This window comes from Rhinocladiella mackenziei, assembly GCF_000835555.1.
Source record: "Rhinocladiella mackenziei CBS 650.93 unplaced genomic scaffold supercont1.8, whole genome shotgun sequence".
Classification (NCBI taxonomy): Eukaryota; Fungi; Ascomycota; class Eurotiomycetes; order Chaetothyriales; family Herpotrichiellaceae; genus Rhinocladiella; species Rhinocladiella mackenziei.
This window is the reverse complement of record NW_013550597.1, coordinates 940,090-967,989: the sequence shown is the minus strand read 5'-3', so window position 1 is coordinate 967,989 and position 27,900 is coordinate 940,090. Positions and strand designations below refer to the sequence as shown.

The following is a 27,900-nucleotide window of genomic DNA, read 5'->3' as shown; positions in this document are numbered from 1 at the left end:
TTTGCAGGTCATTTGCCGCGTATTTCCGCGGTCTCTTTCGAGGATCACGACGGTCGTAGTCGGGATCATTGTTCCGGATGACAGATGAAGGGCCGGGAAGGTTGGGAAAAAAGGCAATGGAGGATTGGAAGCGAAAAGGCAGGATTGAGAGCATATCGTCCCGGCATCGAACTTGAACATCGGAGCAGCGCAGAATACTCGGATTGGTTTGCTGCTTCACCAAAGCCTGAGAGTGCTGTTGTGGACTTACCTTTCGCTGATGGCATCGTGCCATCTCATCTGCAATACGTTTGAATAGTAACACGTAGTCCTTGAACATTTGATGATGTTGAAGCATCAGAGGACCATCAGAGACTTGGGGGGTTTACAAGTGGGAAAACCGGAAGGTCACGTGGAACTCTGTCACCTGATCAGACTGAAAGTCCCACAACGTCACGGGCAGAAAATCCATGCCAAGATTTCGACCCTAGTGTCATTGCGACTTGACTGCGTCGTCGGTCAGCAGCTCATCCTCGAGGAAGCAAACTTTTTTTCGGTTCTTGAGCTTTGCAGACGTGAGTGATTGACGAGGTGGTTGATGCATTCAGATACGAAAGAGAACACTATCAATCGAGATGCCTGACGACCTAGAGGTATACTCGTTACTAAATTTCTTGCCTTTCAAGCCCCGTTTAACTGATTGACCATAGGAACGGCTCAAGAGCCATGCACGTGCCTTTGATAGTCTTTTGTCGATTATCCCTGCGGACCACTACTATTCAGGAGATGTCAGCGTATGTTTTGAAATGTTAGATCGAGTTTCAAAAGCATGACTCACATTGGTCTAGGGTCAATGGAAGCGCAAAAAGCAAACTCCAGAGCAAAAGCGGGCAGCGAAAATGGCAAAACTGGACCCAGACAATTGGAAGAGTGCAAAGGACCTCATGGATGAAAGAGCCGCTGCAGAATTGAAACGGAAAAGAGATGCCGACGAAGATGAAGATGATGCAGTTTCTCCTGCTGCGCTAGACTTCACGGAGATGGAACAACCAAAGGTCTTGCAGGAGGCACAAGCCCACAAATCCAAAAAGCGGAAAGTGGAAGGCGAGATTGCACCTATCGAAGAAACAGAAGAAGAGAGAAAACGTCGAAAAGCACAGAACAGAGCCGCAAAGCGAGCGCGAAAACAGGAGCGAAAAGCCAAAGCCAAAGAGAAGCTAGAACGACGGAGGGCTAAAAAGAAGGAAGCACAGCAATCCAACTCATCCGCGAAGTTGGGTTCTAAAAATGGACAAAGCGAGGTACAACTGAAGGAATCAATCAACCTAGACACCCTAGAGCTCGAACCCACCATAAACGACCAAGCTTCTACAGCTTCTTCCGATGGCGAACAGTCCGCAATTTTCTCCCCGCAACATGAGTCCGGCGTTTCGTCAACCTCTTCAATCCAACCGGCGACGATTGAAGAAACGATCAATAAAACGACGCCTAATCAAACCCCTCAATCGTCATCTGCCAATATCAATCCAACTCAGACCCCTCGAGAACGACTACAGGCGGCGATATCGCAACTTCGAGCGGAACGGAAAGCCGACGGTGTGGATGGCCGTCCTCCAAAAAATCGACAAGAATTGCTAGAGCAGCGGCATCGAAAGGAAGAAGAGAGAAAGGCTGCTAAGAAAGAACAAAAGAGACGAGAGAAAGAAGAAGAAGCTCGGCGACAGGATGAAGAGATTGCGCGACGGTTCTCGCCTGGGGGCTCCGGTTCTCTCTTGGCATCACCTCATTCCCCCGTTGTCGGCGACAGCAGCTCCCACTCGAGTTCCAACAACAACTTTAGCTTTGGCCGTATCGCCTTTGAGGACGGCACGCATTTTGACCCTTCATCTTCCGAGGCTGTCGAAGAACACAAAAAGAAAGGGCCCAGAGACACAGCGTCAGTGCTCAAAGCAGCAGAGGCGAAGAAATCTCGACTTGCTGGTCTAGATGAGCAGAAACGCCGCGAGATCGAACAGAAAGATATGTGGTTGAATGCTAAACGACGCGCCCATGGCGAACACGTTCGTGACGACACCAGCCTGCTGAAGAAGGCATTGAGAAGACAGCAAGGGCAGAAGAAGAAGAGTGAACGTGAATGGAATGATAGAATTCAAGGTGTACAGAGAGCCCAGGATGCGAAACAGAAGAAACGAGCGGAGAATCTGGCTAAAAGGAAAGAGGAGAAACATGCGGGCGGCGCAAAGAAAGACAAGAAATTAAGAAGACCTGGCTTCGAAGGCAGCTTTAAGGGGAGGACCGGTGGAAAGAAAAAGACATAATGTTGGCAACTGACCAGTCTTTTGGGTCGGGAAGAGCCGTACGAATCATGACAATAACCGCATAGCGTGGGTATGATAGAAGTATTCTCGACGCCACATCGGAACGAGGTTGCAAATTCCCAACGTACGTGGGACCGATGTCCCCTCGGTTAAATTTCTCAACCAAAATTCTTCTTGGGGAGCAGCAGTAGTAGCGGATTCGTCATCCCTCTGAATCTCCATAGACATTCACCTCGAACAAGTCCCTTTTCAAGAAACAACGTAACACATCCCTCTCCTACCGGATTACTTAGTCTTGTACCGAGAGAGTTTATGTTAGAAAGATGAACAGCTGCCCGCTCTTCATCCGGAAGTTTTTTTTAAATGCTATCGGTGCTTCTGGTCTTTGCTGACATGCTTACTAAGAATGGCACTGGTCCATGAATAGCTACCAGGTGGTTACTCCTTGAAGTGCCCCAGCATCGGCGCGGTGAGACTCTCAACTTCAACTTCCTTATGAACCGGCGCCTGCTGGGGCTCCAAGGTTTCTGGTGAAAAACCAACGTGCAATAGGAAGTGCTGTCCCGGCTGTTGGCAGCCAATTCTATGTCTTTTACTCCCTGACAACTCTACTTTGACACCAACTTACTGTTCTCTTATCTCCCCTGGTAGCCCGCTTTTCTGGGTTGTCGAGTTGGAACAGCTCAATGCATGAAGCGTTATCGTTCTCGAGTTATTGAGGTTGATTTGGCCGCTTGCTGGATCACCATGTCGAGCCTAGCCTTTCACGAACCACTGGCCACATCAGCTTCTTCTCGGCTCTTAAATTCAGAAGCGACTGAAGGCGTCAAAGACTCCTCGTAAAAGTGAGGAGCATGTTGCCGATCACCGTCTCCGGCGAGAAACCGTCGCCAGGAGAGTACCATCATTCGACATTCTCAATTTCGAGCTTGCCCAAGCTCCACTGTTCTCTGCTCTTTCCTATGCTTGGGAATCTCCAGACCGAGAACTAGGCTTTATCGCGAGCGAGAACCCAACCACCTTCCCGACCGGAATCTTCTGCGCGATTTCGCGTCACTCGGAGCTTATTTGGCGCGTTATGCTATTTGAAAGGGTTGATACACAGGGAATATCTGGGGAAAGATAGCATTTGCATGTATTCTGATCGATCCCTCATCAAACATTGCAGAAACTTGAGGGTTGAATCTCTGTTTTGTGAGGGAGTTGATTCACCATCGGGAGCCTGGTTGCGATCCTGGAGCCTGAGCACCCCGGAGCAGCGCACTGAGCTACAAAGGGGGCTTAATCCAGCTCCTACAGCAACTGGTTTAACTTGCCTCTCAGCTACAGTAGGTTGCGAAACTGGCCAACCCTTGGGGACTCATCAGTTCTCTACAGCCGTTCCTGAAGCCGCCCTATCCTTGGGGACACATTGCAACTTTGCTATAACTGAGGTTAAGACAGAGGTGGGCTATCGTTTGCCAATTTTAGTTAATTGACGAATCATCGCGCTGCGTTGCTCAGGTTCGTACTGTGGTATCAAGGGTAATTTTCGTGGCGGGGTAAACAGCACGTGATTCGGTCTAATATTGCTCCGGGGGCTATTTGGCCAAACTTTAACCAATGCGATCCCTAAAGCTTTAACTAAATACCACCCTATACTTTCAGGCAGACTTTGGCCTCTGGCGCCCGGAGCCCCATATTGATAGTCACGTGCGTCCTTCTCCGTGTCCATGTCTATATCTTAAGTCTATCAGTCAATACCTGATTCACACGGCTCTGTTTTCCTTCCTTCATCAACAAAACTGAATACATCGATGCGAGGGCAGCCAAGATGATGCAGCGTAACAGCTTTTCAGAAACCAGTTGGAATTGAATTGAGAGGCAAGCCTCAGATGAGGGGAAGAAGTAGTCAATGAGTATAAGCGCTGCGCTGTCTGATCTTTGGGCCGAACTTGTATAAGACCCAAGGAATAGGTAGGAGAGCGATGGTGACGAAGCCGAGGAGGCTGGTGGCCCAACCGACGCCCATGCCGCGGTACCTGATCCAAGTAGTAAATTAGCACCATGATTCTTCCGGTTTCCATGAAAATGTCACCAAAATGTGTGGGAAACCAGAGACAAATAGACGAGCAAGAGCGAAAAGAAAAAAAAAAAAAAAAAAAAGAGAAGACGAGTTGTGAGAACTTACATCTGCACCGTGAACAACGGGAACACCGCACCAATAACATATCTCAGCAGTCCGTTCGCAGCTGCTGCGCTAGCGCCCGCCAACGGACCATACGTATCGATCAGATACAAAACACATGAGCAAAAGACAAGCAGATTGCCAATACCAAAAGGGATAGTGGCAAGAATCGACGAGATCCAATGGACATCCTTCCTCGAGGACCACGCGAACCAGAACAAGCCGAGGGGAAGCAGGAACGAGCCCAGCATCGCAGCCCAGAGTCTCTCTTCAGGCGGAAGAGGTGTGAAGTCACCCTGAGCCTGTTTCTTGTACGTCTTCTTGCGATAGGTCAATCTGTCCAGGACGATGAAGATCACAGTCGCGGAGACAACCCCGATCCCAATGCCTAGGAAAACCAAACCCGATTCGCCCGTGTTGAAATGGTAGATTTGAATCTCTGGATACGGGGACTGGAACACGATAGGGAAGGCAGCGAAAAACCCGAACAGCACACTAAAGTTGAAAGCCGTGTACATGCTGAAAAACGCAACGATCGATTCCGTGATTAACATCCTCAATGGGCGGAGGATGGTGACAATCAGAATAAAGCGCAACTTCGACATGCCTGGAGGTAGTGGGTTAGGAGGCGACTGCAAACCGAGTTTCTTCGCGCGATTCTTTAGGATGATTTTCTTGTACGTTTCTTTCTGGGGAATGGAGACCGCGTAGGCGATGACCCCCCAGAAGAGGATCAGCCATTGAGTCCAGCGCCAGGACTTTTTCATGGCGACGTAGCCGCCAAGGGCGGGACCGAGGGCGGGACCCAAGAACGGCGCCATCAAGAATACAGCGCTGGCGATTGCGCGGTCGAGGTGTGCGAAGAGGTCGGAGTTGGTGCCTGCTCCAACCGCCAAACAACCTGAGCCGAGGAGGCCAGCGAAGAGGCGGCAGACGACGAAAGAGCTAAAGGAATGTGAAAATCCTGCGCCGAGCGTGAAGAGGAGAGAGGGGGGAAAGAATATTAGGTAGACGGAGCGCCGGCCGTATGTCTCGGAGAGAGGCGCGCTGAGGATAGGCCCGCATCCGAGACCAAGCACGTAAACGGTCAGAGGGAGGATGGCGGCAGTGTTGCTTACGCCAAAATGGTGGGAAATTTCATGGACACCTTACCCAAAGAGAAAAACAAAAAACAGAAAAAATCAGTATGTCATTTCATTCTGCTGAGTGTGCGGAGTAGTTTAGAGGTTTGGTCTTACTAGGGGTGTAGACAGAGGAGCCGAAAGTGCTGGCGAATGTTAGCTATAACCCTATGGGTCAATCTCGAAAGGCTCCAGCGTACATCGTAAAACATTGTAAGGCTGGGATCAAAGTATGATAAATTTTTATGGCGAGGGGCCAATTGATTGGATTTTCTGGGTCATTCGCGCCATCCCAGTCTTGAGCTGTCGTAGGGACTCGATCTAAACGGCCACTCCGCGTCGTCCGCTGGGAAGCTGTGCTGTTTGTCTTTTCGAGGTCGATATCCCGGGTCACGATAGGGACAGGTATCGATCGATCAGAGGACGAATCTGAATCCGAGTGTACCGACATCTTTTCGGTCGCGGCGGTGGAATCGTAGGTGTCTGCCATGATGAAAGGATCGAATTTCAGCCAAAAGAAATGAATACTGGGTCAAGCTTTGGATTGGAGTAGATATGACCAAGTCGGAAGAGATTGGGAAGAGGAAGTCTCAAGACGCCCTCCCAAATTGTGCCCAGAGGAAACACTCACGGTAGAGCAACCCGAGACCGGGCTATAAGAAGGTTCGCTCTTTCGAGTTCAAGCTTCCACATACCACCCTGTCCATTCCCATACGCATCTCCAGACAAAACGAGAGGTGGGAGTTGTAACAAACGCTCCTTGTGAGAAAGGCGTGATCTGGTCCACAGGAAGACAAAACAAAAGATGCGACTGAGTCAAAAGGAGGTTATCTGGTTTAGTGAACAATCACCACACTGCCAGCTTGACCTCGGGAGAAGGGAGCGGTGATGTATGCAATCAGGAGCATAGGGGTTAGGGGCCAAGAAGCTGAATAACACCAGATCCAAACAGCAAGGAAACAGCACAGAAAGAGCAATTTGGCTTTGTAATTCTCGTCGTCATTGGATTAGAAAATGGCTCTGTTCTTGACAACACTGTCGCCAGCCAATGAAACAGGCCGATAGCGATCAGTAATCGAAGCATTTTCAGGAGATCAAGGAGTCATTTACCGGCGCTACGGCCGGGAAATGTCCGTTGCGGCGCCCGCCAGGGAGATGCAGAACTGGCAATTGTACAAAGACATAGGGGAAATAGAGATGGATGTGAATGTCAGGGGAGAGGGGGATGAGAGGAAGCATTTAAAGATGTTGGTACGGTCAGCCTGGTGCTCGAATCGGTCGGGATATACACGAATCAGCAAGTCATTTGGCCAACTGGTAAATGGGAAGAGGCAAGGGATTGATTGGTTGATTATTCCTACGCCCGTGCAGGCCGCTAGTCCCATTTGGAACTAGCTGTATCACGTGATCGTCTATCCTGTAGTTCTCCACACCCAGTTCCTAGTCCTCCAATCCCTTCCTTGTCTTGGCCTTCGAATTCCCAGCTTCTCGACACGGCTGTCGATGGTGCGGTCTCTAAAGGATACCAATTTTCGAAAGCTGGCGGTGGAGAAGGAGTTTGACTGGCGCAGAGGAGGGTGAGACGAGGGTAACTATGCTGAATGCTTATGTAATTAAATTAACAATTTGATTGGCCAGGATTGGACTTTCATGCAAACCGAGGCAGCACGTGATATTTGACTTTCCACGTGACACAATCCCCTCTTCGCCAAGTTTCGAACCGAAAATGAGTTCCCATGTAGATATGAGATTACATCAAAATACTTGCGTGCCTCCCTTGCCGTTTAGTGACCTGGTTTGGTCAATCAATCGATCGATCGATCGATCGACCAATGTAACTAAGTAGGTAGCCTGCAAACACCCCATGCTATCACGAAATATACTCGTACTCTTTCAATTCTCATATCTCTGTTGTGGTATTCTGTAATTTCATCCCTGCGTCCTGCTTCCTGCCATTCATTCGTCAAAGCCCTTGAAACGGCTGTAAGCTTTCGTCTCTCGGAATTTGTTTTTCCCCCTTATGTCACAGTCTTATGCTGGCTCAGAGGATCCATTGAGTCCCCTGCATCATATTCTTCTCGTCTCATGATGCTTTCCACCGGTCCAAGAAGTCGCTTGAATCCGTCTCTTCCAAGTTTCGCTACCTTGACACTGCTCTTTGCAACTACACTTGCGGCGCGAGGCTTGTCATCCAACAACGCCAACTCACCAAAGAAATCGCCTCGAGCGTATTCCTTAACCGGCTTCTCAATTCCATGCTTGTATGCTGAAGCTTCACCAGCTTCCAAAAGATAGAATGCATCACCTGGCTCTCCTTCAGTAATGATGTTGTCACCGGCCTCGAACTTGACCGTCTCTAGGGCATCAGCAATCTTGGCTCGTTCGTAGGGTTTAAGGGACGAGAGCAGCGGCACCTCCTCCAAGAAACCTTCATACATCTTTCGTTTTTGGAATGCGTTGTCCATGAGGATCCTTCGGAATGTCACTCGATCCAACGCCCAGAGTAAACCACCCTTGGATGCGCTGACAACCGTTGCGGCACGCGGTGCATTGTACATCAATGCCAACTCGCCAAAGCTGCCTCCTGGTCCAATTGTAGCGACTTTGTTGCCCAAGCCTTCTGGACCAGCTTCGACGGCGCCACTGGGGTTGATGTAGATATCAAATTCTCCTGATTCAATGACATAGAAGAAATCACCCTCGTCACCTTGGGTGATGACTTTGATGTTCGGCGCAGGAATGGATTTCTCGACCAGCGCATCCAGCACCAAGTTGAAGGACTCTTCATCTAGGCTGGAAAACAAGAAGTTGCCCGCAACGGCATGCTTGAGTCTTTCGTATTGCTCGGGTGTCTTTTGGTGTTTGGGAGGTTTCCAATTGCCCGAGTCAGCATCTGGTTGCATGGATTCAGCCGAGACTGAAGTTCTACGACCGGCCGCATAGTTATTGGGCAGCGTCTGTGCTGGTGTCTCGGTTTCTTCTGCCTGAGAACCCAGCCAGCTTCCAAATAATCCTCCGGCAGCTGCACCTCCGGCAGCAGTCCCAAATCCAGAACCACCAAAAGGCGAGCGATCTGAGCCTCGGGACTTGAAAGTCGCATCGGTGGGTGAACCAAGGGTATCATGCTCTTCGTCCTCCTCTTGTATGCTGTTGACATTCTTGGCCGCGAAGGGGCTCCGGGTGTCGAAGGGGCCAGCGGTGTCTGCCATCTTGCCGTTGGTGTCAGGGGTCGATTTGGATTTGTGAGAAGCCCGCTCGGATTCGAGCTGGCGGTTGAAGTAGTTCGCACAGTATTGAAGAGGGTCGTCTGGGTTGGCTTTCAATAAGTCTTTGATCAGAGCATCGACGATAGCTTGATGAGATGCAGAGAGGGACATTGGCGGCGAAGTTTCGAGATGTATGCGGGGGGGGGGGGAAGTTAGGTGACTTTTGGGGCTGCTAAGTGGCCTGCCTTGTTGCAGGTAGGTTTAGGAAAGGGATAAAGAGGAGACCCCTTTGGTGATAGTAGGTGGCCTGTGTGGCCTGGTGGATGTGTGGAAGGACCGATTTGGGGTTCGAGAAGGTGGGTAATGAGGGTGCCTATGTCAGAAATTTTTTGGCCGCTGTCGACTCGCTTTGACGCCCGCAAACGATTGGTGACTGGGTGATGACCTGACTTTGACTCTGACTCCGACCTAAGTCTGCTTTTGATTTCTGCCGTGAAGCGAACCAGGGATGCGAGTGGGGCAGACCCAGTTCGCAGATGACGCAGTCGAGGGCCGAGTGCGCTTCGTTAACGAGAAGGTTTTGTAACAGGCAATGTTTTGAGTGTCAATGGGTCTGATTGATGTCGATAATGAGTGAGAAAAGGAGCGGTGGAGGAAGGAAAAAGAAAGAGGAGGAAGACTTTGTTAGTTGAAGTAATTTTTACGAGCGGCCAGGAAGGAGGAGCTCAGCTAACAGCTCTGTGCTATTCCGTACTTCAACGTTGAAGGTCTGATATGGAAAGCTCAACCCCCCACTAGTAGCTAGCAATCGAGTCGTGTATTGCCAATGATGGCTGGAAGTCCTCCAGTCCCTTCTTGCTGCTGCTGAAGCAGCATTCTCTTCTCTTTAAGTCTCGAAGACTCAGACTCGACAATGGCTCAGTCCGTCCTCTTCCAGTTGTACCCCTCAACCAACCTTCAAGCCTCTTTGCACGTAAACTAGTGACAGCAAAGGAACATGGGCTGGGCAATTGTCGTTCTCTACAGCTTTCTGGTGATCAAGATTAGGCGAGGAGGGTGGTGATTGGCCTCTATCGCACCATTCATGCCGCCACCGGATCATCCAGGATCTTTCAGGCGACTTAGCATTCTTGGGCCGAACAGACCGCTCCGGTTTCATGTCATGACCAGATATCGGACATGGGACAAAGAGAAGGAAAGGCAAAAGAAGACACAGATGACACAACGAATTTGACAAGGAAGAGATACAATTAGATGTCGGTAGCAAGCGTCTTAGTTTGTGTGGGAAATGGGCGCTCCGTCAGCATCACCCTCAAACCAGCCGTTTTAGCCCCCTGGTTCCCGCGGAGCAAATTGATCAGCCCACACGCCTCCATCCGTCCACACCTTCGAGAAAGTTTCTAGAAAAATACGAGAACTTTGGCGAGCTCGAGCCACGAACCACCAGCCACTTCCTAACCTATTATCATTATCACAAAGCCCAGCTCTCCTAGTACAAACACAGCTGAAGGGGATATCTACAAGACAAACAAACCCAAATCAAAGGATCCGCTGTCCAAGCCAGCAATGCACCAGCCTAGGCAATGCACTCCAACAATCCCTTCTGGATTTCCCTTCTGAATCACCTCCTTCCCCCTTTCCCATTTTCTTTCACATATCCTGACAAGTCCCTGCTCTCTTACTAGCCAGTCCTTCCCACCTGTGGCTGCAGCCTTGCGCTTAGCCATCCCTTTTCAGGTCACTGTTGTTCCCTGGTTTTTTCGTAGCATCTACTTCAAGATCTTCTTGAACAATGAGCTAATTCGGTGTTTCTTCTTCTCCTTGGTGTCTGATGCAGGGCTACTAGTCGGTGTGGTGGCTGGCTTTTTGGTGGGAGTTGATGTGGCACTCGTTGTGGCGGGGGTTTCGGCCGGCTCTTTCTTGGACTCTGGGGCTGCCGTTGTGGGTGCTTCCGCCTTGGGAGCCTCAGTCGTGGCTGCGGCAGCGGTGCCTTCAGTTGAGGTTGTTGCTGCGGGTGCTGGTGCTGTGGTGGCACCGGTCGCTTCGGCCTCATTCTTGTTCATCATTTGCACGGCGGGTTCACCAGCCAGGGTGGACTCTTCGGGGACCGTGGAGGTGGTTTGTGGAGGCGCATACTCAGTGTTGTCACCCTCCGTCTTCTCTGTGGAAACAGTGGCCGTAGGAGCCTCACCAGGTGTTGTAGTTTCAGGAACTGTTGCCGACGGCGCTGGCTTGCCCTCCTCATCATTCTCTGGCACTTTCTTCAAGAGTTCCTGTTCCACTTCGGCCTTCTCTTTCACGACTTCTGGGGAAGTGGTGGCCTCGGGGCTGGTATGTGCTTCTGCGATTGACTCCTTGACGACTTCAGGAACAGTCTCCGTGGTGGTCTGTGGATCGACGACTGTGGCAGCTTTCTTTTCTTCCAGAGGCACTTGACCAGCCATTTCGGCCGTAGTGGAAGCTGGCGCAGCTGAGCTTATCATTGGCCCCGCATCAAGCGCCTCGGTGGCCTGGTCACCCATAGGAAGTGAAGATTCGGGGATCAAATTCTCTTTCTCTTTCTTGTCTGAAGAAAATCCCATCAGTCCTGCAGCACCAGCAAGCGTGCCCCCGACGATCGGAATTGACGAACCACCTGCTTTCTCATAGTCTTCTTTTGAAGTGGTGACCGTGGAATCGATTGTATTTGAGGTGACTTCGCTGGGAGGAGGGAGCTTTTCGCCTGCCGGAATGTCGACCGGGTTCCCTGCTCCGCTGGTCGCTGGGAGGGGATTGACGCCGAAAGAGTCGGGTTCCTTCATCGGGGTTTCGGGGAATGCACCTGGTAAACTACTTTTAGTTGTCTCTTCGTTCAGGGTGGAATCAGAGGTAGGAGTAACTAGATGTACACTCAGGTTCAGTGTCTCACGTCCTAGTTGTTCACAGTTCCAGCCTCGAGCGCGGCATGCGACATACCTTCGGTGGCCTCTTTCTTGGGTTCCAGCGGCACCTGACCAGCCATCGCTGCGGTAGTACTGTCCGGCGCAGCGCTTGAGGTGGTCACGGCTTCAGGAACTATTGCCGCCTTGGGCTTGATTTGGTCTGGGTGCAAGACATTGTTGACGTTGCCATGACCGTCATCCTCTTGCGGAGCGGTGGGATCGATGACCCATTTGTCATTGACCACGAACTTGTAGAGTATTTTCTTGTCTATTTGGGAGAGTTCCACCTCTTTCTCCCAAACGTCGCCCACTTTGTTCAAACTCTCAGTTTTACCCCAGTCATCGAAAGTGCCAGTAACATGGACGTCCGCAGCATCTGGATGCGGCCTGCGGAATCCGTGTCAGTGGTTGCTGGGAATCAGTCGAGAAGTCCGGTTCAGGGGTTGTACCGGCCCCCGGGGCCAGTTGTTGGACAATGCACACGTTGACTCACCATCTAAAAACGAAGCTTCCCATGACTGATAGAGGATTCTAGCGTAGAGCTGTGGCGGGAATGCGAGGAGGGCGAATGAGCAGATCGATGTGATGCGCAGGCGAAAGCTTTCAGAAAAGCTTGAGACTACTCGTGCTTTTGAGAGGATGCAAAGGTAGGGATGACAGACACAGCCGACAAGAATGTTAACTGATGGGAGAGAATGAATGCGCAAAGGACCAGAAACACAAATGCAGAAGATGATCACTTGATTGCGAGATAAAATGAGACAGCGGGGAACGAGTGATCGTTGTCCCTCAGAATCTTTTCGAAGAGGAACTTCGAGAGGTTGCGGCAAATAGGTACATAAGAGCATGGGGTTAAGCTCCCATCAATCAAATTGGAGCCAGAAGAGCGGCCGGCGGGCGGGCTATGTACGCGCAGGCCAGCAGGCTCCCCATATAGGCGCTCTTAGGGACGTGCCAGACAAACTTACCTAATGATGCTGGCGCAGGCCGCGCCAGCTATGTGGATAACCCCCGCCCCCTTAAGGCTGGTGCCACTCCATCTGGTTCGGCGGAAGTTGGGACATTCAAAATAGCCAATTCAAATAGCTTGCCCGATTGTGTCGGGGAGTGAGTCCTGGCGACACGCTTCTTGACCAGCAAGGTTCAAAGGTACTGTATGTTCAAATGTGTTGAATGATCTCTCGATAAAGAATCAAGCGCCGCAGACTTTGTTCCACGCCCCTGATATCGAGCACTCTAGGCAATAAACTCCCCCTTTCCTTCTTCCCGCCGGACCCCGAGGGTTACTCGAGCCCGTTCGTCTGGAAACTGGTCACCATCCATCCATTCATCGTGTTATACTCGTTGGATTGCGTTATACCATGAAGCACTTCGTAACGGTCATAGCCACTACAACGTTTGGGATGTACCAGGCAATCCGCGACTGCTTCACCGGCTTCCTTACCTTCATAGTACGCTCCTTGCAAGAACCCGTAGTACTGTGCACTGGTGGCTTCTCCTGCAAAGTACAATCTTCCAAGATTCGCTCTCAGATTCTGATGCTGCTCGAGTGTTGTCCCTGGAGGCCAGTTCGAGTATGAACCATATGTCCACGGTTCTAAACCTGGAAGTATGTTAGTACATTCGTCCACGTTGTCCATGAAGGGGGATTCTGACTCCAACGGGGATACATGAACGCAGTGGGCATTGGGACATTCTCCGCCCCGTACATATCACGAAGCACTTCGAGAATCTCGTGTTTTGTAGTCTCTTCGTCTTGCGCCTCGACAGTATAGCTCTCTTCTTCAACCACCGTTACAAACAAGATACCACTTCCCGGTAGAAATCCTTCGCCGTCGAGAGATTGGAAGGCTGGATAGTATCCTCTCGTGACCGGGTCCGCATACAGGAAAAATTGAACACTTGTATTCCAGAATACTTGATCGGGAGGGAATTGCATGAAAATCTTTGTGTACGTCCCCATCTGAAAGGTCGCGATTGCACTCTGCTTCCAAGCAGGAAGTGGAGGATCAAAAGAGACGGCATCATTTTGGAAAACACCAACACTGAAAGTGCAGATGGCGTAGTCCGCTTCGATACACGAGCCATCCTCATTGGTGATCGTGACGCCGGCGTCCGAATAAGAGATGTGAGTGACAATAGTGTTGAGCAGGAGTCGAGAGTCTCCAGAGCAGTCGTACTCTTCGGTACAATTCATAAATACTGACGCCTCTCCTTTAATAATGGTGTTGAAGCCTCGAGAGTCCCAGACAAAGTTGTTCTCTTCGCTCCATTGGTAGAATGTGGTATTGTAGTTCACAATGGTGAATAACGTAGAGGATTGTTCAGGCGTGTAGGAATACCTGGATCCGACGGTCAGTATATCAAGATGTCCGCCGAATGATAGTGGGGACTGACTCCCAATCGAAGTAAAACCATTCCAAGACATTCTTTTTGGGGTCCTTCATGGGTTTCCATCCAGCAATGTCAAGCCCGGCACGAGTTGAGTAATCTAGCAGGCCTTCACTGAGCATATGTCCGGCGTTTTGCTCCAAGATTGCATAAGCCTCATCAAGTTCGTCTAGGAGATCTAGGAAGTCGACTTCGCCAGTTTCGTTATATGTCTTCATGCTGTCGTAGTCCGAGTATCTATCACAGTGAGCGCCGAATTCTCAAGCTGAACTTGTCAACTCACGTATTGTTGATTTCGTATTTCTGTGCCTGTGAACTTGGTCAGTAGTATTCACACCAGGGGAGGTCGTACAGTACCAAATACCATATGGGATTCTCAGGACCGTCATCAGTCTGGAGTCCTTGTACCTATACCTCTTCAGCCTCGTCCTGGTTTGTGGATTGAAGGTTGAACAGACCCAGTTTGCACCTAGCTCAACAACGTAGGGTGTCCCGTCAGGTTGAGCACCAAAAGTAGTATGAGCCACACGCCCTCCAAGATCTCCCAGGTACTCAACAATGACAAAATCATCAACAGATGCATTAGCCAGCGCTTGCTGAGCAGAATGTTAACCTTTGCTTGGGAGTCATTTGCTCTTGGACTTACTGCTGCCGTAACGCCCGCCATTCCTCCTCCTCTGGATAAGTTAGATAGTTCAGCCTTAGGCATGAGAGATGTTCTTTACAGAATGGCAACTTTGGTTCGCCGACAGCTATCATCTTGTCGGCGAGCAGGGGCTGCGACGGAGTACCCGATGAGGGTCAAGGTCAATAAAGACGCACTGGGAAGAAAGCCTAGCTTCATTGTGTGACAACAGGTTTTAAGGACGGCAGAGAAGATGAGCAAAGCTGCAGCCTCTCACACAGTCCGAGAGAGGAGCATGAGCTTTACATATCTACCTGTATCACGTCGTCCCGAACTTTATTCTTACCTTGTTTGGCAAGCTTGATCAATCACCATGGCTTCCCAAGGAGCCAATTCTTAGTGCCTGAAGATAGATTGTAGACTCGATAATCGATCAGCATGAGAATAAGTGGGGCAGCGCGAGCGTTGTGCTCCTATAGTGCAGACAAGAAAATAAGCAACGCGTGCTTGTACGCAACATTTTTGCTCCGCGTCCGCCTGCTATTCGTGTCCCAGCTTAACCCTGCTAGAGTTCTCGAGCGCTTCAGTTTTAAAGGAAGTGAGGCCCAAGAATGATCCTCAAGTTCCTCCAAAAGACGCTGGAAAGCTTACCCTCAGAGCTCTCGCCAGAGAGATGTCCTGATATCTTGGCAGGCTCCGATAAGGCCCAGGCACGCTTAGGTGATTGGCGGCGTTCCGATTCCAGCTTCGCTGCTTCTTGAGGCAGCTCCACTGCGGAAGAGACCACCCAAAGACAGCTCATCCTAAGCAGAAACGAGGAGGTTGATGCGACCATCCTGGTCACTGCTTCCCCCTTCCCAAAAATTAGCCAGTTGATCGAATCTCCTCTCTTCATCATAGCTCACCACATTAAAACTGTCATAATAGAAGGCTGTTCCTTCTAGCCGCAAGGCTGAAGCAACCGGAGGTGAAGGGCTGACTCATCCAGTCAATTCAAAATGCGCCTCATCAAGCGCCATATTGACAATGACGGCAGTGGAAGTGTAACACTATGTCCGGAAGAGCCTGAAGATATGGTATTGGAAAATCCATTGACTTCATCATCCTAGTGCACTCACCTGAAAATTGTTAGTGGCATGCTTATAACCTCATTCGCCCGACAGACCTCCTCACCGCATCCGCAATCCGACGAGTGACAACAGAGTCATCCTCTACTGGCTCAACTTCTTCCCAACGAGTCCACACCAATCTCACAATTCGGGTGAAATTCCTCGACTTCGATCCGCAGGCTGGACAACTTCATGTCTCGGGTCAGATTGCGCGCGAAAACAGATTTACCAAAATAGGCCAATTCCATACACTAGACCTCGAGCTACAACGAAATTTTACTCTCGAAAAAGAAGTCGACGGAAATAATGGCAGTGAGGGTTGGGACAGCGTTGCGCGTGCGCAGCTTGAAGAGGCAATCGATCAAACAAGAGGCACAGAAACTATCGCGGTGGTGATGCAGGAAGGTCTCGCTAACATATGCTTCATCACACAATACCAGACTGTCTCGAGACAAAGAGTCGAGGTGTCAGTACCGCGAAAGCGGATGGGAGCAGGAAGATCTGCAGACCATGATAAAGGGCTAACAAAATTCTTTGGGGTGGTCTTGGATGCATTGATGAGACAAATAGAAGGCCTTTTGAAAGGCAAAGACAGCAGCACAAGATTTCCCATCTTACTGGCAAGCCCAGGATTTACCGCCGCCGGATTTCTGAAGCATATCAACGACACTGCTGCTTCCAAAGGCGACAAGCTTCTACTGGATTTGGTCAAGCGGAAAGCCTTTATCGTTATCCACAGCAGTTCTGGCCATCTTCATAGTCTGAATGAGGTCCTCCAAAGCCCCGAGGTCCTGGCGAGATTAAAAGATACCAAGTATGCCAGGGAAACAGCTTTGATGGACGAGTTCTTTGCTCTATTGCGCAAAGACGACGGTCGAGCCTGGTATGGGCCAAAAGAGGTAGAGGCAGCAGTGGACAAGGGAGCAATAGGCCGAGGAGGTGGAGTCCTTCTGATCAGCAACGCTCTGTTTCGAAGCCAGGACGTAGCGACTCGAAGAAGGTGGGTCAGACTGGTGGATCGAGTCCGAGAAGTTCACGGTGGAGAGGTTAGAATTCTCAGCGGGGATCATGAAAGTGGAAAGAGACTCGAAGGTCTGGGAGGCATTGCCGCCATTTTGACATTTCCCGTCGAGGAAATGGACTCTGAGGGGGAGGATTCTGATGATGAGCCCAACAACGGCAGCGAAGAATCTTGAACTCTTGGGAGTAGAAATTACCCCTTGATGGTGTAAGCCGGCTTCGGCTTTCCTTCCCATAGCCGCCTTTGTTCTTGTAGCCCAATGTCTTGTTTGTGACATATCAGTCGACTTATGCACATGCCTTGCGCAATCAGCATTCTGTTCGTCTCGTAAGGGAAGGGCTGAAAATGTCCAGCCTTGCCGCTTAAATGTACCTCTGCCGGAATCCGTTCCGCTGTGACCTGCCTTTGGTAGGCGAGCTCAGAACCGCAGCCACATTCTTGTGTTGACCATCCACCAATTTTCCTTTCGCAACACTCCCCCATCCATCTTCCGAGATGCCGTGGCCCGCAAAGCCTCCGATGACCCTGAAGGAGGCTAAGCGGGCACGCAAAAAAGATGTCGGGTTTCGATACACTGCGTCTCAATTGGCACGCGCAGACCGACTAGACGCGCGAGAGGAACAACGAAAGAAGGCATTGGAGAAAGAAAAGCAACGAGCCGAGAACAAGCGTAAAAAGGAAGAAAAGCTTGAGAAAGAGCGCGTGGTCAAACAAAAGATGCTAGAAGAGGGCCGAATAACTGTTGAAGACACTTGGGGAAAGGTCACCGCCAGTCAACCGCGGTTGAACAAATTCTTTGGACAAAAGCCTGCATTGCCGATGAAACGGCGAAGGTTGCAAGACGAACCCATTGCGGAAGAAGTCATTGTCTCTGAGAACCTCGTGAGCGAAAAGGAAACAGGATATGCAGAAAACCTACATCAGGGTGAAGATTTGGGAAATGTTGCGAGTAACAATATCGCCGAAACAAAGTTGTTCAGTGTGTCTCATCTTCTCAAGTCACCCTCGAAGCAAACTCTTCCCTCTTCTCTCCCATCTCTTCGACGGATCTTGCACCAACCTGGCCTAATTCCTGACGCATCCAGTCATGTCCAACAACGCCCTGCTCATAGCCAGCTTTCGACCCTCAAGGAATTAAGGCCTTCACAAATAAACACAAGATCAGTTCGAACGCAACGGCATCTTAGTGAAACTGAGACGACGCTTCTTCAAAAGCCTTCGGTGCCTATCAAATTGCAGCCTGATACGGGGGGTCCAGGAGCAGCGGCAACATTCAAAGACACGTCACTTCTGTCTTGTCATAGTCCACGTTCGAATCCTCCGTTGTCGACAATCGTCACTCAAAAAGCACCCGAATTCCAAGACCATGAAAACGAAATCCAGACTCACCAACAAGAAGCATCGGAAGTGGCAGACTGGCAATGCCAAAACTCAGGAGGAGAAACTCATACAACAGGTCTTCGTATGACAGGAGATGAAGAAGACTTCACAGACGGAATAGATGACGAGACATTCCTCATGCTATATGCAACGCAAAAGCCCATGCAGGAGACATGTCGAACGGGACAAGAGAATGCAGCCAAACAACGACCTCAAGTTTTGACACCACAAACTCACGGTTTCGCATCCTCAGAGAAGTCAGCATATTCTTCTTCCAAGGAACAAACCTGCGAAGTCAACTTGCTGGCAGAAAAAGCAGCATCAGAGGCGAAAAGTCTTACAACCTCAGACAGTTTCAGCTCCGTATTCAACGAGATCGAAGACGAAGATCTCATTGCCCTTGCGGAAGAGATTGAAGCTGGTATGGCGTCTGCTCCAAAGCCAAAGATCACAGCACCGAACTCGCCGCCGAAGCAGGAAAGAAAGGGACGACGAAGACTTCCGTGGGAACTTCCGTGGGACGACTTTGACGCGCCAGGCCCATCTACGCAGGCGCTGATGTTAGAACTGGTCGAAGAGGCTGAAGCTGGGGTGCACAGATGACTCTAGAGTGTCTGCACACTGGTCTGATCTTGGAGAATTCCCTGCGGGGAGGACTACTTTTCTTTTGGCAAAATTCTTGATTGATGACCAAAAAATTGACGATTTTATGAAACACAATCATGGATTGGTTTTGCATAATGGGTGTTCAGTTGGCAAACGGCCGGATGGATGGAGCTGCATTCAAGAATTGAGTCGAATGGCTCTACATTGCCTCATCAAGATACGAATAATGGAGGTTTAGCATTTTCATGGTTGGTTGGGTCTACTGACATCACCACTGGCATAACGGGAATTAGGTTTATGTCGAAGCATGGCAGGGTATTGTTGCATTTGATACCCAGAAGTGGGTGAGAAAGGTTGGATAAGCCAGAGAGATGAATGCGTAAGAACGAATAAACCAAATTCATGAAGATTAAATTTTTGTTTTCGGAGTTATCATTTCTCTTGGTTTTGATGTGGTATATTTTTTGCAAGCCCCATTTTCCCTATCCTCATGCGACCATACTGACATGCCTCAGTCCCTGAACCGAGTTATCCGATGAAAGAAACTCCCAACTCTTTTGAAACGTTGATGGTTGAGTCAATGTGCCGTCGTCCTCAATATGCAATTCGTTCCAAATTTCTCCACGTTCAAGCCGAAATCAACGCCTTGACTCATTTATATATGGCTCTGAAAAGATATCACACCTCGCCCTCGATGTCTTCTTCCTTTCGCCCTCCGTCGTGCCAGTCGTCTTACTCTAGCCTCGAACCTTATGGCCAAGGAGATAGAAAATGTCCGGTCTTCCCGGTCGCCCTGTGACGTCCAAAAAATTCCCTAGAATTGCCTGCCCAAAACCCCTAAACCGTTAGCCGGGTGGTTGAGAATATGCATGTGTGTCTGGTTTATCCAAACCATTTGGGCCATAAACCTATGCCGACAATGTTCGCCCAAGGGTCTGATTAAAATGTGCTTGTTTGGACCTCTTTACTTCATCAAGCCTCCATCAAAGCTCGAGGGTAGCATCTTTCATGTCACGATGGATATTCCGACCTGTAAGCAATCTGGGGATACTTACCATTCTGAGCCGAATTGGAAGATATCCGCAGCGTCGTATCTTTGTATCATGATGGACCTGTTCCAAATCACCGACCGACAATGTTGGAGGCGCTTCTCGCGGGAGTGGTTGTGCAAACATTTGTCCTCTTGCTCCAAGTTTTGTCCAATCGATATCCACAATTCTATACCTATAACGGGTATAGCGCTGCCAAGGTCGAGCAATTGACCAATCAAATTGAAGATCGGGCCATGCAGCAAACCCATTCGCCATTCCCCCTCCCCCTCAAAGACTTGTGATGACTTATCGAAATAAATTCTGCCTATCGCAAGTTGCATCTTGTCTGAAAGACACAACACACAATACATTAAAGGACGTTGACCACTACGCCGTGTGAATTCATTTCACAACGCAAGTCCGCGCAATATTGTCGGAAATCTTATTTTCCCCAGCAGTGTGGAAACAGACTGCTGATTCATTGCGGAAAAAAGGGATTGTCAAATCCTCCCTAGACCTTCTCACCCCTTGCAACTCCTTGAAAACGTTCCCAAGCTTATCCCATATCCTCAAGCGACGATAGTAATTGAGCCTCTACAGCAAGTCATCTTAGATCGAACTACTGAGTAACCGTCGAGTGCCAGCATATTGGGGAATCATGACCATTCCGGTCTCCGCGAAATACGTGTTCCAGTGATTCACCAATTCAGCCAATATGTCCGTGTGGGATGTAGCGCAATCATGTGACTCAGACGGGTCAGACTCCAGGTTGAACAACTCCCAAATATTCTTTCCACGCGGAGCAGGGATCCAGACGGCCTTCCAATTGCCTTTGCGGATGGCACACGTGCCAAACAGCTCCCAACCATGGACATGTGTCTCGTCCCCATGTACTGAATCCGTTCGTGATGACAGATGTGGCACCCATGATTTGCCTCGGACAGAGACCACTTCCCGTCCTCGGAAAGTGTTCCCTGGTGAAGGAATTCCTGCCAGATCTAGAATTGTGGGCAAGATATCCATCACGGTGGTGAACGTATGCGTGATGGCGGACTCCTTATTGCCAAAACCCGGGTACCGGACGATACACGGACAACGAATGCCACCTTCATAAATGATACCTTTGAATCCTCTTGCTGGGGCAGTCGCCGCGCAAGCCCAACGCGGTCCATAAAACGTGAAGGAGTTACGCTCACCAATATTCTCCAGGCTGTTGTCGTAATAAGTGTCAATGGCATCTCCGATATCTCCTGGAAATCCCATTAACGGTAGGGCCTCTAGGAGGAGACCTTCCGCACCATTGTCGGACATAAATAGGAAAAAGGTGTTGTCAAACTCGCCGGTCGATTCAAGGTAGGCAATAAGACGAGCCAGGTTCTGATCGATCAAGTCCACCATGGCCGCAAAGACCTCCATCTTTCTCGCCGAAGCTGCACGCTCTTCTGGAGTCATGTCGTGCCATTCCGGATCAAGAATTCCAATGGGAGGAGCAGGTTCCACGTCTGCTGGAACCAAACCCAGCTCGATCAGACGTTTGACACGTTTCTGGCTGAGCTTTCTCGGACCTTCGTCGTACATACCTCGATATTTTGCAACGACATTTTTGGGGGCCTGCAATGGCCAATGTGGCGCAGTCAAAGGGAGATAGGCGAAAAATGGCTTGTCCTTGTCTTCGGCCGATCGGTCCTTGAGAAAGCTGATCATTCGGTCTGTATAGGTCTTTGTGGAGTAAAAATCCTTTGGCAAGTCCTTTTTTCTGTCCAGAAACTGATCTCCCTCCATCCAAACTTCTTCTGCGAGCCCGACTTGTGGCGGTGGTCCTTTGGCGAGATCGATCTGGGGCTCAAAGTTGTGGTGATTGCCGGCTCCAGGCAGGAAGGCAAACGACTTGTTGAACCCACGAGAGCAGGGAGCAAATTCTCTAGTCATCCCAAGGTGCCTGCTCCATTTAGCTTTCTGCATCGCGGGTGTGTAGATTTACGCACCATTTGCCGGACATGATGGTGTCGTAACCAGCATCCTGAAGGATTTCGGACAAGGCGGCCACTCGGTAATTCAAGTAGCCTTCATAACCTGGCTTTCCTTCAAATGCTTCGGGTTTAAATTTCATGAATTCAGCCATTTGACCCACCCCTGCAATGTGGTTGTCCGTGCCTGAGAATAGCATCGAGCGTGTGGGAGAGCAACTAGGCGCAGTGTGGAAGTTCGTCATGCGAACTCCTTCTTTGGCGATTTTGTCCAAGGTAGGTGTCTTGATTTCACCGCCGTATGGCCCAATATCACTGAAACCCAGGTCATCCGCAACAACAATGAGGAAGTTGGGCTTCTTCATGTCGGCCATTAAGCAAGTGAGATTCGATTTTCCGAGATACCACGCGGATTCGATCAGCTACTGATAAGGGAAAGTAGACAGCCAGACAATAACAGAACAGAAAATGTTCAATGATCAAAAGTAGCTTCCGGCAGTGAGGCTCAAGCAATCACTTTACAGATGAGGGAGGAGGTATGCACTGGCAATAATATCCGGAGTACAAGTCCTCGCAACAGGAGTTGCGACACGTCAATCCACTATATCACAAAACACCGAGGACGTACGTGCCTTTGATGTAATGCACAATAATTTGTGCCGAACTCTTCTCGACAGCCCAAGGCCATTATGGATATCTCCCAAGATCGGCCTTGTCCCACAGATGCCCCTTTCATGGACTTGCCTAGTACAAGGCTTGCGATTGTAGCCCTAGATCATTGTCGAAAAGAGCTTCTCATATGTCACAAAGGAGGTGAACCGCCCGGTTTCTCCGGGCCTAGGTATGACGTACCAATGATTGCGCTTTGTCGTCCCGCTTGGATACGACCAATTCGGGAAGGCCTTGCGAAATCCGTAGCTCCGATAAATGACGTTTCGAATCCACTCTCTCTCGACGCCTCCTGAGACGCATATCCTACGCCTGTATACAGTATGCATCGAGGTGATGAAACCTGCAATGACTCCGAAATATTTCATCCCATACTGTCACAAAATTACTATCGTTAGGACCAGGCACACACCAGCCCCTACGTCCACGGGCCGCGCAACCCTGAATAGAAGCTAAATTTCTCCACAGAAAAGCCATCCAGTCTTTCCCCCCGCATTCATTCACTCCATGGGGGAAGGCTATATCTCGCATCTCTATCAACATGTGCGGGACGCAGCCAAAAAGGGAAGATATACGGAATCCCCTCGGAAAAGGACTCCAACAGAGACAGCCTCAGGCTTGGGTCAACAAAGTGTGCTCCAAAGCTTCCATTACAATACATTTACCCTTTCGGCTTCTGCTTCCCAATCTCTTTCTCTTTGTCTCTGGAGCACACTGTATTACAAAACTGGGCGTGGGGACAAGGGCATTCTGAGGACACCAGGCAAAATAAGCGTCCCGCATTCCCGGCCCATATACAGCTAAGACGCTTGATATCAAGTCTCGAAAGGGCAAGGCATCTCTTGTTGGGTAGGGTTCGGCTATCGCCTTTGAAGACTATACGCTACATGGAGACATTGAAATGCGGGATGCTGGATGACCAGATCTTTCAAAGGAGCTTGTGCTTTCCTTTCCGGACCCAGAAATACAACAAGGCACCCGCCTCAACTATAACAGTTATGGAAAATGGGAACAGCTCCTCACTGACAGCTGTGTTCTAGGAGCATTAACGAACTTTGACGAATACAGAACGGACCTCCGATATCGTCTCAGACTACCTTTGCCCACTGGGCCCGCCTTTACGGGGCCTGCTGGCCATAATATTCTGCTCTGGTACTCGCTCCAGCGACAACCCCTGCTTCGAACACAGAGCTCATCCCATTCTTGTGTTGCATTGCATCTGCAGACTATCTCTGTTGCATTTTATAACAACTCTGGTGCAACTCTGAATTTGGGAGTAGAGCTTTGCAATTTTGCAACACACTCAATATTCTCCTAACATCATCACATATTCACTATGGTAGAATCCAAACAAGAGGTCGCCATGCAACCGGAGAGGGCCCATATCGAGAGGGTCCAAGGCACCTCTCCCTTTGAGTAACATCCCGAGGATCGCAACATTGACCTGGAGCAAGAAAGGGCCGCTTGGGAAAGTCGAGCACTAGATTTTCGAACTGTGATGGCTATCATCGTATGTACCAAATTGTCATACTTCAAACGCATTCTACATTTCGGAAGGGGAAACATTTAACCCGCAATCGGCAGTCACTGGCGTTCACCTCCGAAGCGACACTATTTACTTACCTTTGTGCTTCCCACGGCTATCCTTCTCACCATCGATCGGGATATTGGGCCGTCTCCCTATCAAAACTGGATCCCTACAGCTCATACCCTAGGACATGCCGTTTCCAATACCATCTGTGGAAGCATCAGCGACATCATGGGCCGACGAAACGTGACCATCTTGGGAAATACGCTCGGGGTGATTGGTACATCTTTTTCTAAGCTACTTCAGAGTTCCAGTTCTACGTCAAATACGCTAACAAAACGCAGGATGTATTGTTGCCTCCCAGTGAGACTGCATCCCATCCAACGAGTCTAGTGGCCGTGCTGATTGCTAGCAGGGCAACATCCATTAATACTGTCATCGCGGACATGGCGTTGATTGTACGTACGAGTCCGAGCAATGTGAACGAGAATTAATCGAGTATTAGGGGTTTGGGGGCCGTCCTCAACTTCTCGCATATGCCGGGGCCAACGAAATCGTCCCCAGAAAATCTAGAGGTACAACCATGGCCTGTGTGAGTCTGGCATCGATCCCGAGAGCAGCCTTCGGCGCCGTCATTGGTATGTATCGCATTATATATCCTCCAATGTTTCATTTCTGACCAAGGCTATATTAAGCCTACACTCTTGCTGAACATTTGGGATGGCGATGGGCCTTCTACGTGGGCCACATGTCAAACGCGGTAGCTCTTGTTTGATCGCTATCTTTTACTGGCCTCCCGGATTTTTGAGTCTTCATCCTGACGGCAAAACACGAACCCAACAATGCAAGGAACTCGATTATGTGGGGGTGATCCTTTATGCGGGCGGCTTGACGAGCTTTTTGGTGGGGGTAACATTTGGAAACAGTCCATATCCTTGGACAAGCGTGCACGTTCTTGCCCCTTTGCTGGTTGGAGGTAACGTCTTTGGACCAATTTGATGGGAAAATATACTAACATCGTTGGTAGGAATCACTGTGTTTATTGCATTCCCACTTTGGGAGATCTATTGCCCCTATCAGGTGACGAAACTATGTCCTCCCAAATTATTCAAAAACTTCAGAGGCTTTACACTTCCACAGTGTGCGACATTTGTTGCTAGTAAGATATATTGTACATATTTCAATTCTTGGTTCGAAGCGCTGATGGATTCTTCTCTAGGCCATCAGCATTGCCGTATTGTGGCCCCAAAGTAAGTTGTCTGGTCGGTGAAGTCACAAGCCTCTGCTAATTTGCGAATAGTGGTTCAAATACTGTACACAGCTGTGGCAGAAGAGGTTGGTTGGTATAGTCTTGCACACAATGGCGCAGGAACTGGTATGATTCGACTGGCCGTGCCTGTTTCTTCAATTGCTGACGAATTTCAAAAGCGGGAGCTATATTTTCAGGGGTCGAATTTGCCAGGTTTCGGAGGACAAAGTGGCAGTTGCTGATAGCAACGGTAATCCAAGCGACATTTGTTGCGGCCATGGCAGCAGTAAACTAGAATACACCTGTGATGGCTTGTGTATTCGTGGCCCTAGGTGCCGTGGCCGCCTCGGCTACACAAATTTATGGAATCTTGATCATCCAATTTGGAGCCAAAGATCATCAAATTGGAATTGCTACCGGGTGAGCACCTGAACTCATCTTTGTCGATTAAATTACTGACCGTATGTCCCTAGCTTGTCGGGAACTTTTCGGGCCGCAGGGGGAAGCATTGGCACTGCTGTCTACTCAACAATTCTCAATCAACAAAGCAAACCCAAGCTTGTGCCAGCCATTTCTACTGCTGTCCTGCAGGCTGGATTGCCGCCTGCTTCTCTAACAGCTTTCTTGCGTATGTGTGATCCCATATCAAACATTGGAACATGCTCTCTGATGATATCCATACAAGCGTTGCTTGCTGTTCCAGGAGCAACCCCTGCAATCATTGCAGCCGGTAGAGATGCTGTCCGCACCGTCTATTCCAATGCGTTCTCAATGGTCTTCCTAGTAAGCATTGCATTTGGAGGTAAACACCATTCCACTACGTCTCTTTTCTCTGACGGTTGTTACTAAGTTTCTTTGCAGTCACCGCCGCCATATCAGCAGCATTTGTTCGAAGCGTGGATGATAAATTGACAACGTACGTGCCTTTGGTTTTTAATATAGTGTCCCCTCTGCATCTCAGATAAAGAATCACTTACCGCTGACGCTTCATATTCCGATACAGACACGTTGCTGTTAGGCTTGATAATCCCCATCTCATCCCAGGTCAGGGTCGTGACGAAGCGATGGTCCTTAGCACCAAAGAAGTTGAAGTTGCTGGCGAGGGCCAGGTCCTTCATTTGCTGCTCAATGATGTGGACCCGGTCATAAGGTCAGTGAGAGTTGCATGTTGGACGTTCTAGTTAGCGGAACAGACTTACTCCGGAGTGGTCACCGAAATATGTGATTCCGAAGCATTTCCGTTCCTCTGCTTGTCGCTATTCTCTCTTACATTCGAATATCAGCTCTAGTCAATCGAGCTCTTCATCACCACGTGGTCGAATCAGTCCAGAAGCCATTCTTTTAAACGAGAGTATCCTATCAAACTATTCCTTATCTCCTATAAGGAAACGTCTTTTCCACGTTCTTCGGATCAATGGATATCTTCGCGCCATTCTACGCTCTTTTTCCCCAGACGGTGACCATTTCGAACTCGGCCCCAATAGTCTCCAGCTCCTTTCTCGCGTCACTCTCGAGCGTGCCAAGCTCTTCCTCCGAAAAGCTCGTCTTGAATTCTGCATTCCACGATTAGTCTTAGTTCATCATACAAGAAGCAACGTACGTTTCGCGACCATCGCGAGGGCCGGGATCGCCCCAAGTTGACCCCGTATGCTCTTCTCCTGGAGCTGGGGGTCCGCCGTTGCACCCACTTTATACCTTGTCCTGATTTCTACGACGTCGGCGCAGCCGGCCTGGGCCAGGAGGGTCTTCATGTTGTTCACGGTGTCTCGACCAAAACCAATGGAGTCGAAGACTTCCCCTATCAACTCAATGAATCTCCTGTACTTCGGTACATTGTCAGGAAGAGTTCCAGTGTTGGGATCGAGCTCCATGAGTTCAACGTATCCCGTGCCCGGCTTGGCCAGCTCGACAAGACGACCGAGGATCTCGACTTTCGGCGTAGATAGCCAGGCGGCCATGGTGAGTCGCTGGTGGACGAGGTCAAAGCTGGACTTCCATGCCTCAGGATACGGATCTAGGATGGATTGCTGAACTAATTCCATCGAGCCGACGTTGTTAGGCTTCTCACTTTGGAACATCCCGGGGTTGATATCGAATCCGACGTAGGAAGCTGTTCCTGCTGCCGGGCTGTGCCGTGCAAGGTCTCGAAGCCAAGTGCCTTACCGCATCAGCCAAAGTCTCAAGTTTGAACTTTGACTTACCGTCTGCGCATGCAGAGTCGAGGATCTTTAGGCCGGGCTTGGATAAGTCTAGTGGAGTGAGGGTGAGCTTTCCACCGAGGCCATGAGTGAACACCTCGTGGTTTGCGGCTAGACGTTGAATTTCTGTGACATTGCCATCTGCTTTCGTTTTCTTCGAAAATTCTTCCATACTAAAGCGGGCGTTAGTGTCACTCGGGTTGGGAGCCTGCCACTACACTGGCCATCGTTTCTCTATATAGCTGCATCGGGGATGGTTTGCCTGAGCAAGGCCATAAGGTGTAGAGTATAAAAGTCCCCGAACGCACCAAGAAGTCTCCGGTAAAGGAGGACCATTCGTGCCACACAAAAAGCATACATCACGTGACATTTATATGCCTAATTGGGACTAGCTGGCTAGAGCACTTGTCGACT

General features: G+C 49.7%; 10 protein-coding genes across 10 annotated transcripts; 4 read left to right on the top strand and 6 right to left on the bottom strand.

The window, feature by feature from the left end:
• Positions 1-614: 614 nt before the first annotated feature.
• Z518_09959 (uncharacterized protein) lies at positions 615-2,297 on the top strand (the record flags this gene model as incomplete). The annotated part of the gene is made up of 3 exons (XM_013412576.1): positions 615-632; positions 690-773; positions 828-2,297. The coding sequence occupies 3 exons, from the start codon at positions 615-617 to the stop codon at positions 2,295-2,297; spliced, it is 1,572 nt and encodes a 523-aa protein (XP_013268030.1).
• A 1,891-nt stretch (positions 2,298-4,188) lies between these two features.
• Z518_09958 (uncharacterized protein) lies at positions 4,189-6,075 on the bottom strand (the record flags this gene model as incomplete). The annotated part of the gene is made up of 4 exons (XM_013412575.1): positions 4,189-4,318; positions 4,468-5,611; positions 5,703-5,731; positions 5,786-6,075. The coding sequence occupies 4 exons, from the start codon at positions 6,073-6,075 to the stop codon at positions 4,189-4,191; spliced, it is 1,593 nt and encodes a 530-aa protein (XP_013268029.1).
• A 1,528-nt stretch (positions 6,076-7,603) lies between these two features.
• Z518_09957 (uncharacterized protein) lies at positions 7,604-8,962 on the bottom strand (the record flags this gene model as incomplete). The annotated part of the gene is made up of 1 exon (XM_013412574.1): positions 7,604-8,962. The coding sequence occupies one exon, from the start codon at positions 8,960-8,962 to the stop codon at positions 7,604-7,606; it is 1,359 nt and encodes a 452-aa protein (XP_013268028.1).
• Positions 8,963-10,560: 1,598 nt separating this feature from the next.
• Positions 10,561-12,228, bottom strand: Z518_09956 (uncharacterized protein; the record flags this gene model as incomplete). Its single annotated transcript, XM_013412573.1, has 3 exons — positions 10,561-11,669; positions 11,747-12,099; positions 12,206-12,228. 3 exons carry the CDS (start codon positions 12,226-12,228, stop codon positions 10,561-10,563), a joined length of 1,485 nt encoding a protein of 494 aa, XP_013268027.1.
• A 767-nt stretch (positions 12,229-12,995) lies between these two features.
• On the bottom strand, positions 12,996-14,947 carry Z518_09955 (uncharacterized protein; the record flags this gene model as incomplete). Its single annotated transcript, XM_013412572.1, has 8 exons — positions 12,996-13,315; positions 13,369-14,054; positions 14,110-14,340; positions 14,387-14,412; positions 14,461-14,511; positions 14,562-14,699; positions 14,750-14,780; positions 14,829-14,947. The coding sequence occupies 8 exons, from the start codon at positions 14,945-14,947 to the stop codon at positions 12,996-12,998; spliced, it is 1,602 nt and encodes a 533-aa protein (XP_013268026.1).
• Positions 14,948-15,726: 779 nt separating this feature from the next.
• Positions 15,727-17,033, top strand: Z518_09954 (mRNA surveillance protein pelota; the record flags this gene model as incomplete). Its single annotated transcript, XM_013412571.1, has 2 exons — positions 15,727-15,804; positions 15,861-17,033. 2 exons carry the CDS (start codon positions 15,727-15,729, stop codon positions 17,031-17,033), a joined length of 1,251 nt encoding a protein of 416 aa, XP_013268025.1.
• Positions 17,034-17,353: 320 nt separating this feature from the next.
• On the top strand, positions 17,354-18,841 carry Z518_09953 (uncharacterized protein; the record flags this gene model as incomplete). The annotated part of the gene is made up of 1 exon (XM_013412570.1): positions 17,354-18,841. The coding sequence occupies one exon, from the start codon at positions 17,354-17,356 to the stop codon at positions 18,839-18,841; it is 1,488 nt and encodes a 495-aa protein (XP_013268024.1).
• A 1,643-nt stretch (positions 18,842-20,484) lies between these two features.
• Z518_09952 (uncharacterized protein) lies at positions 20,485-22,216 on the bottom strand (the record flags this gene model as incomplete). Its single annotated transcript, XM_013412569.1, has 2 exons — positions 20,485-21,814; positions 21,861-22,216. The coding sequence occupies 2 exons, from the start codon at positions 22,214-22,216 to the stop codon at positions 20,485-20,487; spliced, it is 1,686 nt and encodes a 561-aa protein (XP_013268023.1).
• Positions 22,217-24,270: 2,054 nt separating this feature from the next.
• Z518_09951 (uncharacterized protein) lies at positions 24,271-26,469 on the top strand (the record flags this gene model as incomplete). The annotated part of the gene is made up of 14 exons (XM_013412568.1): positions 24,271-24,319; positions 24,384-24,402; positions 24,455-24,497; positions 24,545-24,677; positions 24,735-24,799; positions 24,889-25,015; positions 25,067-25,210; positions 25,319-25,414; positions 25,468-25,538; positions 25,584-25,708; positions 25,762-25,916; positions 25,974-26,090; positions 26,150-26,204; positions 26,292-26,469. 14 exons carry the CDS (start codon positions 24,271-24,273, stop codon positions 26,467-26,469), a joined length of 1,377 nt encoding a protein of 458 aa, XP_013268022.1.
• Positions 26,470-26,722: 253 nt separating this feature from the next.
• Z518_09950 (uncharacterized protein) lies at positions 26,723-27,658 on the bottom strand (the record flags this gene model as incomplete). The annotated part of the gene is made up of 3 exons (XM_013412567.1): positions 26,723-26,841; positions 26,889-27,446; positions 27,490-27,658. The coding sequence occupies 3 exons, from the start codon at positions 27,656-27,658 to the stop codon at positions 26,723-26,725; spliced, it is 846 nt and encodes a 281-aa protein (XP_013268021.1).
• Between the last annotated feature and the right edge of the window lie 242 nt (positions 27,659-27,900).